At 49.6% G+C, this 15,000-nt stretch overlaps 1 protein-coding gene across 1 annotated transcript in view; it reads left to right on the forward strand.

The window, feature by feature from the left end:
* The window catches only part of ripor2 (RHO family interacting cell polarization regulator 2), a gene marked incomplete at both ends in the record, with an annotated part of 62,551 nt that overhangs the window by 29,333 nt on the left and 18,218 nt on the right, over positions 1-15,000 (forward strand). The window contains 5 exons of the mRNA XM_084455756.1: positions 7,097-7,217; positions 10,796-10,948; positions 11,152-11,230; positions 11,910-11,933; positions 12,695-12,748. Of these exons, the coding sequence (XP_084311882.1) occupies positions 7,097-7,217; positions 10,796-10,948; positions 11,152-11,230; positions 11,910-11,933; positions 12,695-12,748 (431 nt within the window). The remainder of the gene's footprint in view (positions 1-7,096; positions 7,218-10,795; positions 10,949-11,151; positions 11,231-11,909; positions 11,934-12,694; positions 12,749-15,000) is intronic.

Consider the following 15,000-nt stretch of genomic DNA (forward strand, 5'->3'; position numbering starts at 1 on the left):
TTAATAAGATCCGTATATATTGAGTTGCGTTCATGTGACAGTGAAGCCGTGTTTGTTTGTAGGCTATAGCGCTCTGCTTCTCTCTCCCAAGATCCCCGTGTGTGTGTGTGTGTGTGTGTGTGTGTGTGTGTGTGTGTGCGCGTGCCTTTAACTAGTCTAACCTGAGATGGCTGCAAGTACAAATGTCGACCATCCACAGCTTGTCGATGAAGCTGATGCGCGCAGCGAAATCTGGCATTATTTTGCTTACAGAGCCGACAGTGAGGGCAAGCCCACGGACATTACAAAGCCAATCTTTAAACGATGCTACAAATCTATACAAACCAAGGGGGCCAATACGACCAACCTGGCAAAGCATCTTGCAGACAGACATGCCGACTTTTTACAGTACACAAAGAATTCAAAGAGCGACAGGTTAGCGAATGTGATAGAAGATAAGATACACACAACAGCAACACCAGTACTGAATACAACCGAAGGATATTTAGCCTACCTTATGTCTGAATGTATGAATGCACAATACATTTATTTCACCAGATGATAACTAGAGAAGCTAATTTTCATCCGTAGCATGAGACTTTTAGCTAGCATAGCTGCAGCATGGCTGCAAGCCTAGCTCTCTGCCTAGCGCACATGTGACAAAAAAAAATCAATACCTGCTCCGACCTCCTAGAGCGAGAGAACTGTTAACCGTGAGACAATTATCTCTTCTGATAATTTGGAATAGCAAAAATGCTTCAATATGCCTGGGTTAATTAATAATAATAATAAGCTTATCAAGTTCTTCTGATTATCTCACAGTTTGAAACAACATAGGCATAATTTATTGATTTCTCCCCACACAGACAAACAAACAGAAGCCAGCACAATCCCAAACCACCCAGTCGAGGCAGCCTTCCCTTCCAGCTGTGTTTGAAAGCTACAGGAAATATGATAAAGACTCAAAAGATGCAAAAAGACTGAACAGAGCACTAAAGAAGGCCAACAATTTAAAGTTCATGTTCTGTCATCTATTATTCCATTACTTTTCCTTATGTTTTAGATTTTCACCGTGGTATCGTTTCGGTATCGGTATCGAGATATTTTGGGCAGGTATCGTATCGAAGTCATAATTTTGGTATCGTGACAACACTAAGAGAAAGCGAGAGAGAGAGAGAGAGAGAGAGTGAGCGAGAGAGCGAGAGAGAGATGAGAGAGAGAGAGAGATGAGGGGGAGAGAGAGAGAGAGAGAGAGATGAGGGGGAGAGCAGTGAAAGAGAGACAGTGTGTGCATCCGGTTCTCAGGATGTCTCTCCAGCAGTCTCTCTCAGCCCTGGACCCACCATCCCTCATCGCTCTCTCATCCACCCCCTCCCCCAACACCATCCCTCAACCCTCTCTCATCCACCCCCTCCCCAAACATCATCCCTCTCTCATCCACCCCCTCCCCCAACATCATCCCTCATCCCTCTCTCATCCACCCCCTCCCCCAACACCATCCCCATCCCTCATCCCTTTCTCATCCACCCCCCTCCCCCAACACCATCCCTCATCCCTATCTCATCCACCCCCCTCCCCCAACACCATCCCTCAACCTCTCTCATCCACCCCCCTCCCCCAACACCATCTCTCTCTCACCCCGACCCTGGACCATTACCTCACCCCCTCTCTGTGCCAGGCTGTGGGGAGAGAATACTGATCAGGATGGTGCTCACACAGAGAGTTGTCCCCTAGTGTGTCACACACACACACACACACACACACACATATACACACACACACACACACACTCCAAACCCCTCCCCTGGGGTGCATGTGAGGCAGCCAGTGTGTGTCACAGAGGAAAGCCCCTCAATGCCATGACTGGCAGCAGCATTCAGCACGGATGGTCCGGCACCTACCCACAATGCATCAGGAGTAGCTGCGCTGTGCTCTTAATGAAAGGCTTGTTTAGGAAGGTGAGGGGAGCTGGAACTTGAGGTTGAACTAATGGTTGTGGTGTGTGTGTGTGTGTGTTTCTTTTCAATCGTTCTTACTGTGTTACATGATTTATGTTTTTATCCATCTCTTTATGGAAATCACTATGTGCTACATTGATTTGTATGAATGTGTATGAATTGTGTCAAACGATATAAATAAAATGACATTGTGTTTCTTTGGCTGTGAGAAGAGTGGTTTCCTGATGACCCTCGTTGGAATCAGAGTGCTGTTCAGTAGAGAGAAGCTTGATTCGTTGGAGAGAGCAGGGATGAGTCGAGTGTTTTTGGGTGAGACTCAGTAGTGGTGTCTCTATGGGGTCAGACAAGCATGGACAGGCATGGGAATGGACAGTATACCAGTCATTCCACATACATGTATTCAGTCATATCCATGATGGGAGAGTAAAGCATTTACTAGCCTCGCTCACATTAAGGCTACTTAACTCTATAGTAGTAGTAGTATGAGTTCCTGCAAGACTCACCCTGGTTAAAATGACTATTCTACCCATGTTCGACTACGGCGACACCATCTACCCACCTGCCTGCAAAACTACCCTGCAGAAGCTTGATGTGCTCTATCACTCCGCCATCCGTTTCGCTACAAATACCCCGTTCAGGACTCACCACTGCACTTTATACTCCTCTGTGGACTGGCCATCTCTACACACCCGTCGTGAAATACACTGGTACATGCTGATCTACAAAACTCTCCTTGGACTGTCACCCCCCTACCTGTGTAGTCTGTTGCAATCTGCACCTGCTGCCTACCACACCCGCTCTGCACATCTCATCCTGCTAAAAATCCCCCAAACACACTCTGCAATTGGTCAATCGTCATTTCAGTCTGCCATACCCACAGACTGGAACAAATAACAAAAAAGCTTAAAACTGGTCAATTTCATCTCCAAGTCTGCCTTCAAGGTCTCTCTCATGGACATTCTAAAGGACACATGCAACTGCTTCTCGGACTGATGTGAGCGCTCTGCTTTTGTTCCTTGGTCCTTTGATGTTTAATCTGTTTCTTGTTCTGTTTGATCATGTTTAATCTGTTTTGTCTTAGTTTTTTAAACTTGTTTTTAAACTTTATTTCTTGTTTTCCCCTACCCCTTTCCCCTCAAAAGGCTGTGCCTTTTGCCAGGTCGTCATTTTAAATAAGAAACTGTTCTTAATGTCTAATGTTGACCTAAACTTTGATCTCTAGTCTTCATCTTTGACAGGCCTCAGTATTCTGTCCGCCCAGAATCGCCTCATCCTATGAGCTCACTCTTTCACACGGCCCCTATCTTCACAACAGGCTACAATATTCTGAAGTCTTGACTAGAACATTCTGAAGTCTTGACTAGAACATTCTGAAGTCTTGACTAGAACATTCTGAAGTCTTGACTAGAACATTCTGAAGTCTTGACTAGAACATTCTGAAGTCTTGACTAGAACATTCTGAAGTCTTGACTAGAACATTCTGAAGTCTTGACTAGAACGTTCTGAAGTCTTGACTAGAACGTTCTGAAGTCTTGGTTAGAACATTCTAAAGTCTTGACTAGAACATTTTGAAGTCTTGACTTTGTGCTCTGGTGAAATTGGAAGCCAGGAATAATGATGGTGGAAACATTTTGGATTGATTTGAGTTTTGGGTTTTGAGTCGTACCATATCTCAGATTATACAACAGCTACTTCTGACCACGCATTGTGATTGGCTAAGACGCATTCCAAGTAGTGCCTTAAAACCCTATAATGGCACTGGGTTAATCACCAAATGTATTCCTACTCCCTGTCGCTCGTAGCGTACTCGCGTTGCCTAGCAATCGTAATCAAAGTCGGAACTAGCTGCCGTATTGCGGAGGTCTGAAACAACATATTTAAGCAAGACTGAACACTATAAACCCGTCTTTTCCCAAAATAAAATGAAGGGCAGTGCTGTGCTGTATGAAAGCACGGTGCTCCGCTTCGCGCGGGCCTGCGGCCGCACCACAGCTGTGCCAATAAACCACCGTAAAGCATGACCTCGAGTGTCTTATTGCTTAAATAAGCCTGTGTTCAAATTCAGCACTGCTGCAACATATTTCTTCAATCTCTAGAAAATGGCTTTTTCAGAACCCCAGGAACATCCTGGTTGGTTTCATAGATTAGAACATTGGGTGACAAATGCTACGCTTTGGTTTTCAATCACGGTGGCCCAGGCATTGCGTCTTGAGTGTTTAAAGGGATATTCTGGAATTTTTGAACTAGGGCCTCATTTCCGACTTACCTAATTCTTTCAGGTTTGGGGACCTATATTTCTGTCTTGCTAAACTGCTGCTAGTAGTGCTGACCGTATCCAGGCAACTTGTAGTGTTACTCCGCCTGCTGACTCATACAGAAATATAGTTCCCCAAACCAGAAGGGATTACACGACAGTTTGAATTCAAAACCTTGTTGTGAGGAGGAGCGTACATCAAGGCGGAGAGACGTTTTCTAGCACTGCGTGGTAATGACGAGGAAGAGCTCAGTCCTAACAGCTGGCGTGGCGTCCATTTAAGAATAAAAACCCTCATCTACTTTTTGGTTCATGGATTATATTCACCAGACTAAAAGATCATGGGATATATTTAATCCAGAAGCTAGGCTATGCCCGGCCACTCCATCCAAAACCAACAATACGTTCAGGTCCACCCACCACATATCAGGTGACCTTTCCAAAGCAGCTATGTAGAGAGCTATGTATAGCCTAGGTCTCTCCAGGCTTCCGGGTCTATTGTCTCCCCTGGGCCTAACGACGTGTAGTCTCTCCCTGGGCCTGGTGTGGGGTCTTTGTGTGTCGGTCTCTCTCCAAGCCACTGTATCGCTGTAAGTAAGTAAGTAAGCTTTATTTATATAGCGCTCTTCACAGCACGGATGCACAGAGTGCTTTACAGTAATAAATTAAAATGGCAATACAACACGAGACAAGATTAAAACGACACAGAACAGATAAAACAACAACATTGTTGTCTGTCTCAGCCTGCCTTCCCTGGACCCTGGTGTCCGGTAGCCTCAGACTCCCCTGGCCATCAAGAGAGAGTGTGTGAGTGTATGTGTGTGTGTGTGTGTGTGAGAGAGAGGGAGAGAGAGAGTGTGTATGTACAGGGTACACTGTACTGTATGTATGTATGTATGTATGGGAGAGGTGTGTTGTGTTTGTGTGTGTGTAGGGGAATGTGTATGGGGGAGGTGTAGTGTGTGTGTGTGTGTGTGTGTGTGTGTGTGTGTGTTAGTGAAAGAGGGCCAGATAAATGGAAACTGATAGAGACACAGAGCTGGAAAGCCTATTTGCTAAAGTGGTGTGAAAGCAAGGACAGTGTGTGTGTCCTGGTGTGTGTGTCCTGGTGTGTGTGTCCTGGTGTGTCTGTCCTGGTGGTCAGTGTGTGTGTCCTGGTGGTCAGTGTGTCTGTCCTGATGTGTGTGTCCTGATGTGTGTGTCCTGGTGGACAGTGTGTGTGTCCTGGTGTGTCTGTCCTGGTGGGACATTGTGTCTCTCCTGGTGGACAGTGTGTCTGTCCTGGTGTGTGTGTCCTGGTGGTCAGTGTGTGTGTCCTGGTGGGACGGTGTGTGTGTCCTGGTGGACAGTGTGTGTGTCCTGGTGTGTCTGTCCTGGTGGGACATTGTGTCTCTCCTGGTGGACAGTGTGTCTGTCCTGATGTGTGTGTCCTGGTGGTCAGTGTGTATGTCCTGGTGGGACGGTGTGTGTGTCCTGGGGGGACAGTGTGTATGTCCTGGTGGTCAGTGTGTGTGTCCTGGGGGAACGTCCCTCCTTCTCTCTGGCCCGCAGCGCTATGCTCTCTAATGCGCCGCCATCGTTTAGCCTCGCTGTGATGTCACACAGAGGGCAGAGGAGGCATCAACACGCTCCTCGCCAGCATATTGCAGTGGTGTTGTTGTTGTTGTTCTCTAGTTTGTGTACTGGTGGAGACAGTGGGGTCAACTCCAGTGTAGAGTTTGTTTGTTGTTCCAGCACTGTTAGAGACTGTGTGATCCAAAGATCAGGGTTCAATTTCAAGTGAAGTTTTATTCACTTACTGCTTTAAATCAGTTAATTCTTATCAGTAAAAGGTGAAATGGAAAGAAAGAAGAGAAAAAGGTTTATTATGTGATTCATTCAGTATTTAGACACATGCATCCTTAATAGAAGCAGTATTGACCATTAAGGAGAATATGCCCTGAAAATAGACCATTGTATTTAATAAGATTACAGTTTACACTTCAATCATCTAGTGAATTAAAATGTGAAGGTAATATGGATCCCAACCAGAGTGAAGTGGACATAACTGTACCAAGCCTGGCTCCTCTTGGGGACTAAACTGCACGTTATGGCCCTTGTCTTGTCTTGTTTGCTGCTTCAAACACCAGTATCTCAAACCTATCAGTTTTCCTGCTCTATTTTTGGCAAGTTTCTCACAAGTGGTGAGCGCCAAGGTGAACAAAAATCTGATTAAGAACAATCAGCGCAGGCTAGCTAAATATAGTGTGTGGGTGTGGGTGTGTGTGGGGGGGGGGTAAGGGAAAATAGCTAACAATAGCAATGGAGGTAGGTAACAATTGGATACATACAAGCACATTTGCCTGGGCCAGGTTGTCGACATCTTAAAAAGACCATGTTGTCCTTCATCTGAGCGATGATTGATTATTGAGCCGGTGTTGTGTGAGAGACGACAGCCCCCTGGTTTTCCATCTGAAACACACAAACGGACACGGCAGTGTGAGAAGTGGATGAGCAACATTCAGAGCCTGCGCCGACATGTGCTCAGCTTTGACAGCAGCGACCTGTCACCCCGTAACTGTAAACACACCACAACCACTGGATCTGCCTTCGTTTTCCTTCCTCCATCACTTCCTGACCTCTGACCCTTCCACGCTGCTTTTCCTAGCTCTATATTTGATGGTGCTGATAGACATGCAGACAGTGTGACGTAACCAGGTTTGCGCAGGTTTCAAAGTGCGGGCGCATTCCTTTCTTTGTTTGAGTCTTACCCTGGACAACAGGACGGGCCACTCGCACCTGATACTGAACCATGGACTAGATAATCAAGCTTAATGTCCTCCCTGTGTGAACAATCAAGTTTTTCTGTTCCATAACCCACAATCCCTCCCTCTCTCTCTCTCGCTCTCTCTCTCTCGTCCAATAGGAGTGTCCTCCCGAGTCCCAGAGATCATGGCGGCTGGCACCCACTCCCCCGGGGGACCCAATGGGATCATCCGGAGCCAATCCTTCGCCGGCTTCAGCACGCTGCAGGAGAGACGCTCACGGTGAGACCATGTCTCCAGGTCGCCCGTAGAAACAGCTCTAGGATCAGTTCAGTCACAACTGCAACGGGAAAACATTAAAGCTACAAAAGTTAGCTCACAACAAGCAAACTCATCCTCACTCATTTCCTTTAGAAGCTGAGAAATGCCTGGACAAACCTGTGAGATGTATACATGTGACTCTCTCATAATAAACCCTTGAGATGTATACATGTGACTCTCTCATAATAAACCCTTGAGATGTATACGTGTGACTCTCTCATAATAAACCCCTGATATGTATGCATGTGACTCTCTCATAACAGCCATCAGAAAGTCTGTTCTCGGCACAAATCGTTTGAGGGAGTTTCTCTGAAAAGTTCAGGTTTTTTATGCCTCCGCCAGGTGATAGCGGAGGAATTATGGTTTCGGGTTGTCCGTCTGTCCATCCGATGTTTGTTAATTCAATATCTCGGGAACGCATTGACAGAATTTCTTCCCCTTTGGTACCAATGTTCACTGGCACTCAAGGATGAACTGCTTAGATCGTGGGGGTCAAAGTTCAAGGTCACTGTGACCTCACAAAATGTGTTTTTGGCCTGATGAACACAATATCTCAAGAACGGCTTGACAGAATGTGTACATATTTGGCCAAATGTCCAGTTGGACTTAATTAGATTAATTGGATTCGATTTTGGTATTCAAATGTCAAAGGTCAAGGTCACCGTGACATCACAAAAGGCACTTTTAGCTATCTAGCTAACGCTAATTCTAACACTAATGCTAGCTTTAGCTAGCTAGCATTAGAGTTAGCATTAGCGTTAGCTAGCTAGCATTAGCGTTAGGGTTAGGTTAGCAGTTAGTCAGGGTTAGGGTTAGGGTTAGTTAGATTAACTGCAACTGTTGGGCGGAGGCATTTAGCTGTTACGCGGTTTTTCTAGTTTGTTTCTGCTCCCAATTGAAGATTCTGTTTCCTCAGCTTGGAATAAAGAGCGGCATCACAGAGGCAGATGCATCTCTCCTATCAGGCGTATCTGGGCTGTCTGTGACCTCTTTAGAGGCTGCTCAGCTCGCTCCTCTACCCGTGGGCGTGCTAATTGGTTGGGATGATTCCGCTGAGTCGTGATGAGCGACTGACAGCCAGGCGGAGAGGAGCTCAGTTCACAGTCTACCGCTGTCTGAATCTAGTGTGTGTGGATATGGGCGTGTTTGCACGAAAGACAAAGACAGTGTGTGTGTGTGTGTGGGTGTGTATTTTACACGTGTGCATTTTACATTCTGCTCAACCAATCCTGACGACAGATGATTTGATAATTGAAGACAAAATGTGAGTGTGTGTGTGTGCGCGCGTGTGTGTGTGATTGTGTGTGTGTGTGGGTGTGTGTGCACGTGTATGTGTGGGTGTGTGTGCGCGTGTGTGTGTGCGCGTGCGTGTGTGTGTGCGCATGTGTGTGCGTGTGCGTGTGTGTGTGTGTGTGTGAGTCTGTCTATGAACCTCCCTCCCTGTTGGCCTGCCCACTGGAGCGCTGTTGAGAGTCTGGTGGCCAGCGTGACCCAGCGGCCCCTAACCTACCAGGACCAGGGTGACCCAGCGGTCCCTAACCTACCAGGACCAGGGTGACCCAGCGGTCCCTAACCTACCAGGACCAGGGTGACCCAGCGGTCCCTAACCTACCAGGACCAGGGTGACCCAGCGGTCCCTAACCTACCAGGACCAGGGTGACCCAGCGGTCCCTAACCTACCAGGACCATGGTGACCCAGCGGTCCCTAACCTACCAGGACCAGGGTGACCCAGCGGTCCCTAACCTACCAGGACCAGGGTGACCCAGCGGTCCCTAACCTACCAGGACCAGGGTGACCCAGCGGTCCCTAACCTACCAGGACCAGGGTGACCCCACGGCCCCTAACCTACCAGGACCAGGGTGACCCAGCGGTCCCTAACCTACCAGGACCAGGGTGACCCAACGGTCCCTAACCTACCAGGACCAGGGTGACCCAGCGGTCCCTAACCTACCAGGACCAGGGTGACCCAGCGGCCCCTAACCTACCAGGACCAGGGTGACCCAGCGGCCCCTAACCTACCAGGACCAGGGTGACCCCGCGGCCCCTAACCTACCAGGACCAGGGTGACCCAGCGGTCCCTAACCTACCAGGACCAGGGTGACCCAGCGGACCCTAACCTACCAGGACCAGGGTGACCCAGCGGTCCCTAACCTACCAGGACCAGGGTGACCCAGCGGTCCCTAACCTACCAGGACCAGGGTGACCCAGCGGTCCCTAACCTACCAGGACCAGGGTGACCCAGCGGACCCTAACCTACCAGGACCAGGGTGACCCAGCGGACCCTAACCTACCAGGACCAGGGTGACCCAGCGGACCCTAACCTACCAGGACCAGGGTGACCCCGCGGCCCCTAACCTACCAGGACCAGGGTGACCCAGTGGACCCTAACCTACCAGGACCAGGGTGACCCAGCGGTCCCTAACCTACCAGGACCAGGGTGACCCAGCGGTCCCTAACCTACCAGGACCAGGGTGACCCAGCGGACCCTAACCTACCAGGACCAGGGTGACCCATCGTGACCCAGCGGCCCCTAACCTACCAGGACGTCTCTCTGCTGCACTCCCTTGAATCTGAGAACTGAGCTCCAGTCCCACGCTCTGACACACACACACACACACACACACACAGAGTTCTCTGGCAGAGCGACATGACACAGACGTCGAACAGAATCGACTGTCACCACGACGACTCTAGAATCCTAATGAACCATAGCTGATAGTAGGGAGAGGATGCTAATCCTAGAAGTGTGTATACACACATCACACACACACACAAACACATGGTCATATTGTAGATTGCGAATGCATGTTTAGACGGAAGGAAGTCGCTTATCTGTTAGATAGTGAGTGTGTAGATAGTGTGTGTGTGTGTGTGAGAGAGAGGGGGAGAGAGAGAGAGAGACAGCAGAGATGCAGTCTTCGCACCCCTCGCATGGGAAATTAGGAATTGATCAACTGGATGTGTCTGAATGCGTGTTTGATTCATTGCGACCTCAGCTCTTATCTAGGCTAGATCATATTCCACTCCCATGTTTGAATGTCACACATGGCCGGCGGACTAGTTAGTGCACTCCAGCAGAAAGACCGCAAAGACCAGCTTCTGACCACAGCTGGGGTCACAGCCGCCTGCCTGATGCATGCGAGACAAGAAGGGAAGTGAAATCCTTTAGCGGAATGTCCCTTTACATGGCGTGGTAAAGGCGTGCTCAGGATTGGGCACCAATAAGAACCCTGCTTGAGTATATTTCTGAAATGGCTTTGGGTTTAATGGGATTTAAACTCCTGTAGGCCCCATCCATGATGTTTGCGTGTGATTGTTTGCGGATGAATGAATTTGCAGGTGCGTGCGTGCGTGTGTGTGTGTATGTGTGTGTGGTGTGTGTGTGTGTGTGTGTGTGTGTGTTGTACAACCCAGGGTCCACTGCACTTCCACTGTGCGGTATTCGTTACATCCAACACAGGAATTCAAACTGAACTAACTACTAACTAACTAACTACTCTGTGTGTGTGTGTGTGTGTGTGTGTGCGTGTGTGTCCAGGTGTAACTCGTTCATGGGGAACTCGGCGGTGCAGAAGAAGCCTCAGTCCAAGCCTAAGAAGAGCCATCTGTCGGGGCACAAGGCCAGCAGCTCCAGAGAACCACAGCCCAAGAGGCTGGAGGAGGTCTACTCAGCCCTGAAACAAGGCCTGGAGTGAGCACACACACACACACACTCTCTCACACACACACACACACTTATTTCTGAACATTCCTCTGGTGCTCTCTTCTCTCTCCCTCCCCTCACTCAACCAAACTGCCTGCCCATATAGATTCCATCCCCGGAGCACACACACACACACACAGAGAGACGGCGAATATGCTAACTGTTACTGTACGTGTCCATCCTCTCCCTAGCGAGTACCTGGAGGTCCACCAGACCGAGCTGGACAAGCTCACCTCCCTGATGAAGGACATGAGGAGGAACTCCCGACTGGTGAGACAGGAAGTGACCTCATCTGCAGTCTGAAACAGCGCCACGCCGCCTCAGCTGTTCATCACATGTCGCTATGGAGATTGAGCGCTATCTGTTGTTGTTGTGTCATTATCTGTTGTTGTGGTGTCACTGTCACAATCGGCCCACTGTGGATTATGCATTTAATCCCAGTTCCATCGCCTAATATACCTCACACCTAGACACCTGAGACGATTCTCTCAATCTGCAACGTTTGGATACATGTAAGCGAATATGGCAGCCAGATGTCCTCCAACTGGCCAGATGGAGTTAGCTCCACGTTGTGGCTTAGACCTATCCGTTCCCTCTCAGATCTGCACTGAGACAGAGGGCCGAGGCTCGTTTGAGATCAAATGCCGCTTTTCCACATCCGTTTATCATCGTTAAGAGTGCCAATTATCCCAATGGTGCTGTTTGTCTGACCCTGCGTGACACCTCTATTAAGCCGTATCTCGTTAAGCTACTCGCGATACACAGCTGGCAGACACACACATGAGCCGAAGCAGACATGTTTTTTTCATGTTTTAAAATAGAAATCAGATTATTGATGTAAGACGACCACAGTCTGCTTTACATTAGCATCATCTACCTCAGGAGGGCCATATGTGTGTGTGCTAATGTGTGTGTGCTAATGTGTGTGTGTGTGTGTGTTTTTCTCTAGGGAGTGCTCTACGATCTTGACAAGGTGAGGAGGGAAAGAGGAGTTTACGCTGCCAAACCTGTCTGTGTGTGAGGAGAGGAGAGGAGAGGAGAGGGGGTCTTTGAAGTGGAGGAGGGAGGAGAGAGAGAGAGGGGGGGGGGGTTAGGCTGAAGGAGAGACAGACAGACAGAGGGAGGGAGAGAGGGAGAAACTGAATAAGCAAGAGAAGTAGTGTGAGAGAGTGAGAGGGCAAACAGTGAGGAATATCAGAGAGATGGAGAGAATGAGAGGGAGAGAGAGAGGGGTAGACAAGGAGAGACAGACAGACGGAGGGAGGGAGAGAGAAACTGAATAAGCAAGATAAATAGTGTGTGAGAGAGAGAGAGAGAAAGAGTGAGAGGGCAAACAGTGACGAGGGAGAGAGAGAGGGAGGGAGAGAGGGAGGGAGAGAGAGAGGGGGATGGAGAGAGAGAGAGAGAGGGAGAGAGAGGAGAGAGAGAGAGGGGGGGAGAGAGAGAGGGAGGGAGGGAGAGAGAGGAGAGAGAGAGGGATTAGCACAAACCAGTCTTTGCTCAGCTGACAGTGTGACCTGTTATTACCACACATTGCCGATGATCTAAAATGTCACATGCTTTAACTGCTCTCCCAGTGTGCACACTTCTTCACTCTATACTGCTCTCCCAGTGTGCACACTTCTTCACTCCATACTGCTCTCCTAGTGTGCACACTTCTTCACTTCATAGATGTTAGCCTGCAGGCCCAGAACAAGCAGCACACTAACTATCTGCTCTTTCTGTATTGGGCAGCAAATCAAAACCAATGAGCGGTACATGAGGAGGCTGGAGTTCCACATGAGTAAGGTGAGTTTGGGCGGTGAAGGACGATGTCTTGCTGTGTTTGACTGTTGTGTGTCCAGTTGGCATTTAGAAACCCTGGTTAACCGTGGTTTGACCTCTTGACCTATTGCAGTGTAGGTATGTTTGCTTGGAGCGCTTTGAACACATAACTAAGTGCATGCGCATGTGCACACACGCACACACACACACACACACACACACACACACACACACACACACACACAATATGTTTGCCTTAATTGCCCCGACACATCTGAGTCCCACAGCATAACTCCATGGTACTGTACCACAGCCCTACTTGGGCTGCCAGGTTTGTCATAATTACTGCATATCCTCCCCCCATCTGCGCTACAGGTTGTCAGGGTAGGTGGTCTTGCTTTGTCCCCAGTCCATACAGGGGGTCCCAAGTTGGATGGCATCTCTGTCTTACCACAGGAAGCTATATTAGTGGCATGGCTGCCAGCTCTACTCGGTTGCCAGGTTGGTTGGCATCCCTCCGGTATCCCCCTCTCCGGTGTCCTGGCGGGCCCTCCTGCTGTGTGTCAGGCCACCAGACTCGCAGCAAAACAACAGCGCTATTCCAACAGCGTAACCATGGCAACGTGGCCACGTAGGCTTTGAACCCATCAAGGGAACGTCTTTGTATTCCGTTAACACGCGCACACACATTCGGGCGCGCGCACACACACACACACACACACACACACACATAAACACCATGCTCCCACCACACGTTATCTGGGCTCGAGCGCTTCAAGGCCTTGTAAATCAAAGCCATTTCCCTGTCTTCTCTCTTGAGGAGAATGCCCTTTGACTTTCAGCAGAGCAGCTGTCTGTGAGCTGCTTCAGTGAGCGTGCGCTAGCTAGCTAGCTCAGTGCGTGCGCTCGCTCCCTTTTTTTTCCCCGCCCTCACACCCAGCCTCGGCGTCTTGCTGCTGTTGAAGTGTGGAGAGTTCGGGGGCGGCGCCGTATCTAGGTCAGTGCGATGGAGGGGAGCGATTGGCCCTTGCGACCGAGTGGGAGAGAGCAGCGAGCTCCAGGGCGCTGTGATGAGGGAAGGTGGAGGGCCACCTGAGACGGGCGTGTGTGTGTGTGTGTGCGTGTGTGTGCGTGTGTGTGCGTGTGTGTGCGTGTGTGTGCGTGTGTGTGTGTGTGAGTGCGTGTGTGTGAGTGCGTGTGTGTGTGCGCGCGCGCGTGTGTGCGTGCGCGCGTGTGTGCGCGCGTGTGTGTGTGGGAGGGGGTTACCGGGGGTCTAACAGGGTGGGGCTGGTGATACTGGCTACAAAACAAGATTTTCTGTCCATTTTTTAACTCTAACCTCAAACTATTCTTCCTAGTGCTCATTTGTTGCTTCTCATGGCTACAAAATGTGGGTGGAAAACTACAAATGGCGTCTGAACTACACTTTCACTCACCTCCATTATGAGAGTATTGACGTCTGGGACATTTCAATACTGCTGTGAGACGACGTCTGCGTGTTCCAACCCCGTAGCTCCGTATTGCTAATGGCTCAGAGAGCAGTGCATGCTGGGAAAGTGAGTGCTAAAGTGGGGGCTCAGCTGATGCCAATCTCTGGGCGGTGGCTGACCGCCCTGCCGCCTCCGCTGAAAGCCTAAAACACACACACACACACACACACACCCTGAATGCCCCCAGTCCATCTGTCAGCAGATACCAATCTAATGAGATCAATCTTTGTAAAGTAGACTAGCCATAGAAACGCTTCTGTCAGGAAATTAAACATGTGTGTGTGTGTGTGGGGGGGGGGGCATAACTAGCCCCATTAAAGGAAAGCTGGGGGGGGGGGGGCATAACTAGCCCCATTAAAGGAAAACTGGGGGGGGGGCATAATTAGCCCCATTAAAGGAAAGCTGGGGGGGGGGCATAACTAGCCCCATTAAAGGAAAGCTGGGGGGGGGGGGGGGGCATAACTAGCCCCATTAAAGGAAAACTGTGGGGGGGGGGGGGCATAATTAGCCCCATTAAAGGAAAACTGTGGGGGGGGGGGGGGGGCATAATTAGCCCCATTAAAGGAAAGCTGGGGGGGGGCATAACTAGCCCCATTAAAGGAAAGCTGGGGGGGGGGGGGCATAACTAGCCCCATTAAAGGAAAGCTGGTGTTGGTGCTGGTGTTGGTGCTGGTGTTGGTGCTGGTGTGACTCCACCGGTGGTCCGTGTGTCTCCGGCCGCATTTACACTGCCTGGTTGAAGTGACCCAATTACGTATTTTTTGCTCATGTGGCACATATCCGATA

Source organism: Borostomias antarcticus (genome assembly GCF_949987555.1).
Source record: "Borostomias antarcticus genome assembly, chromosome: 21".
NCBI lineage: Eukaryota > Metazoa > Chordata > Actinopteri > Stomiiformes > Stomiidae > Borostomias > Borostomias antarcticus.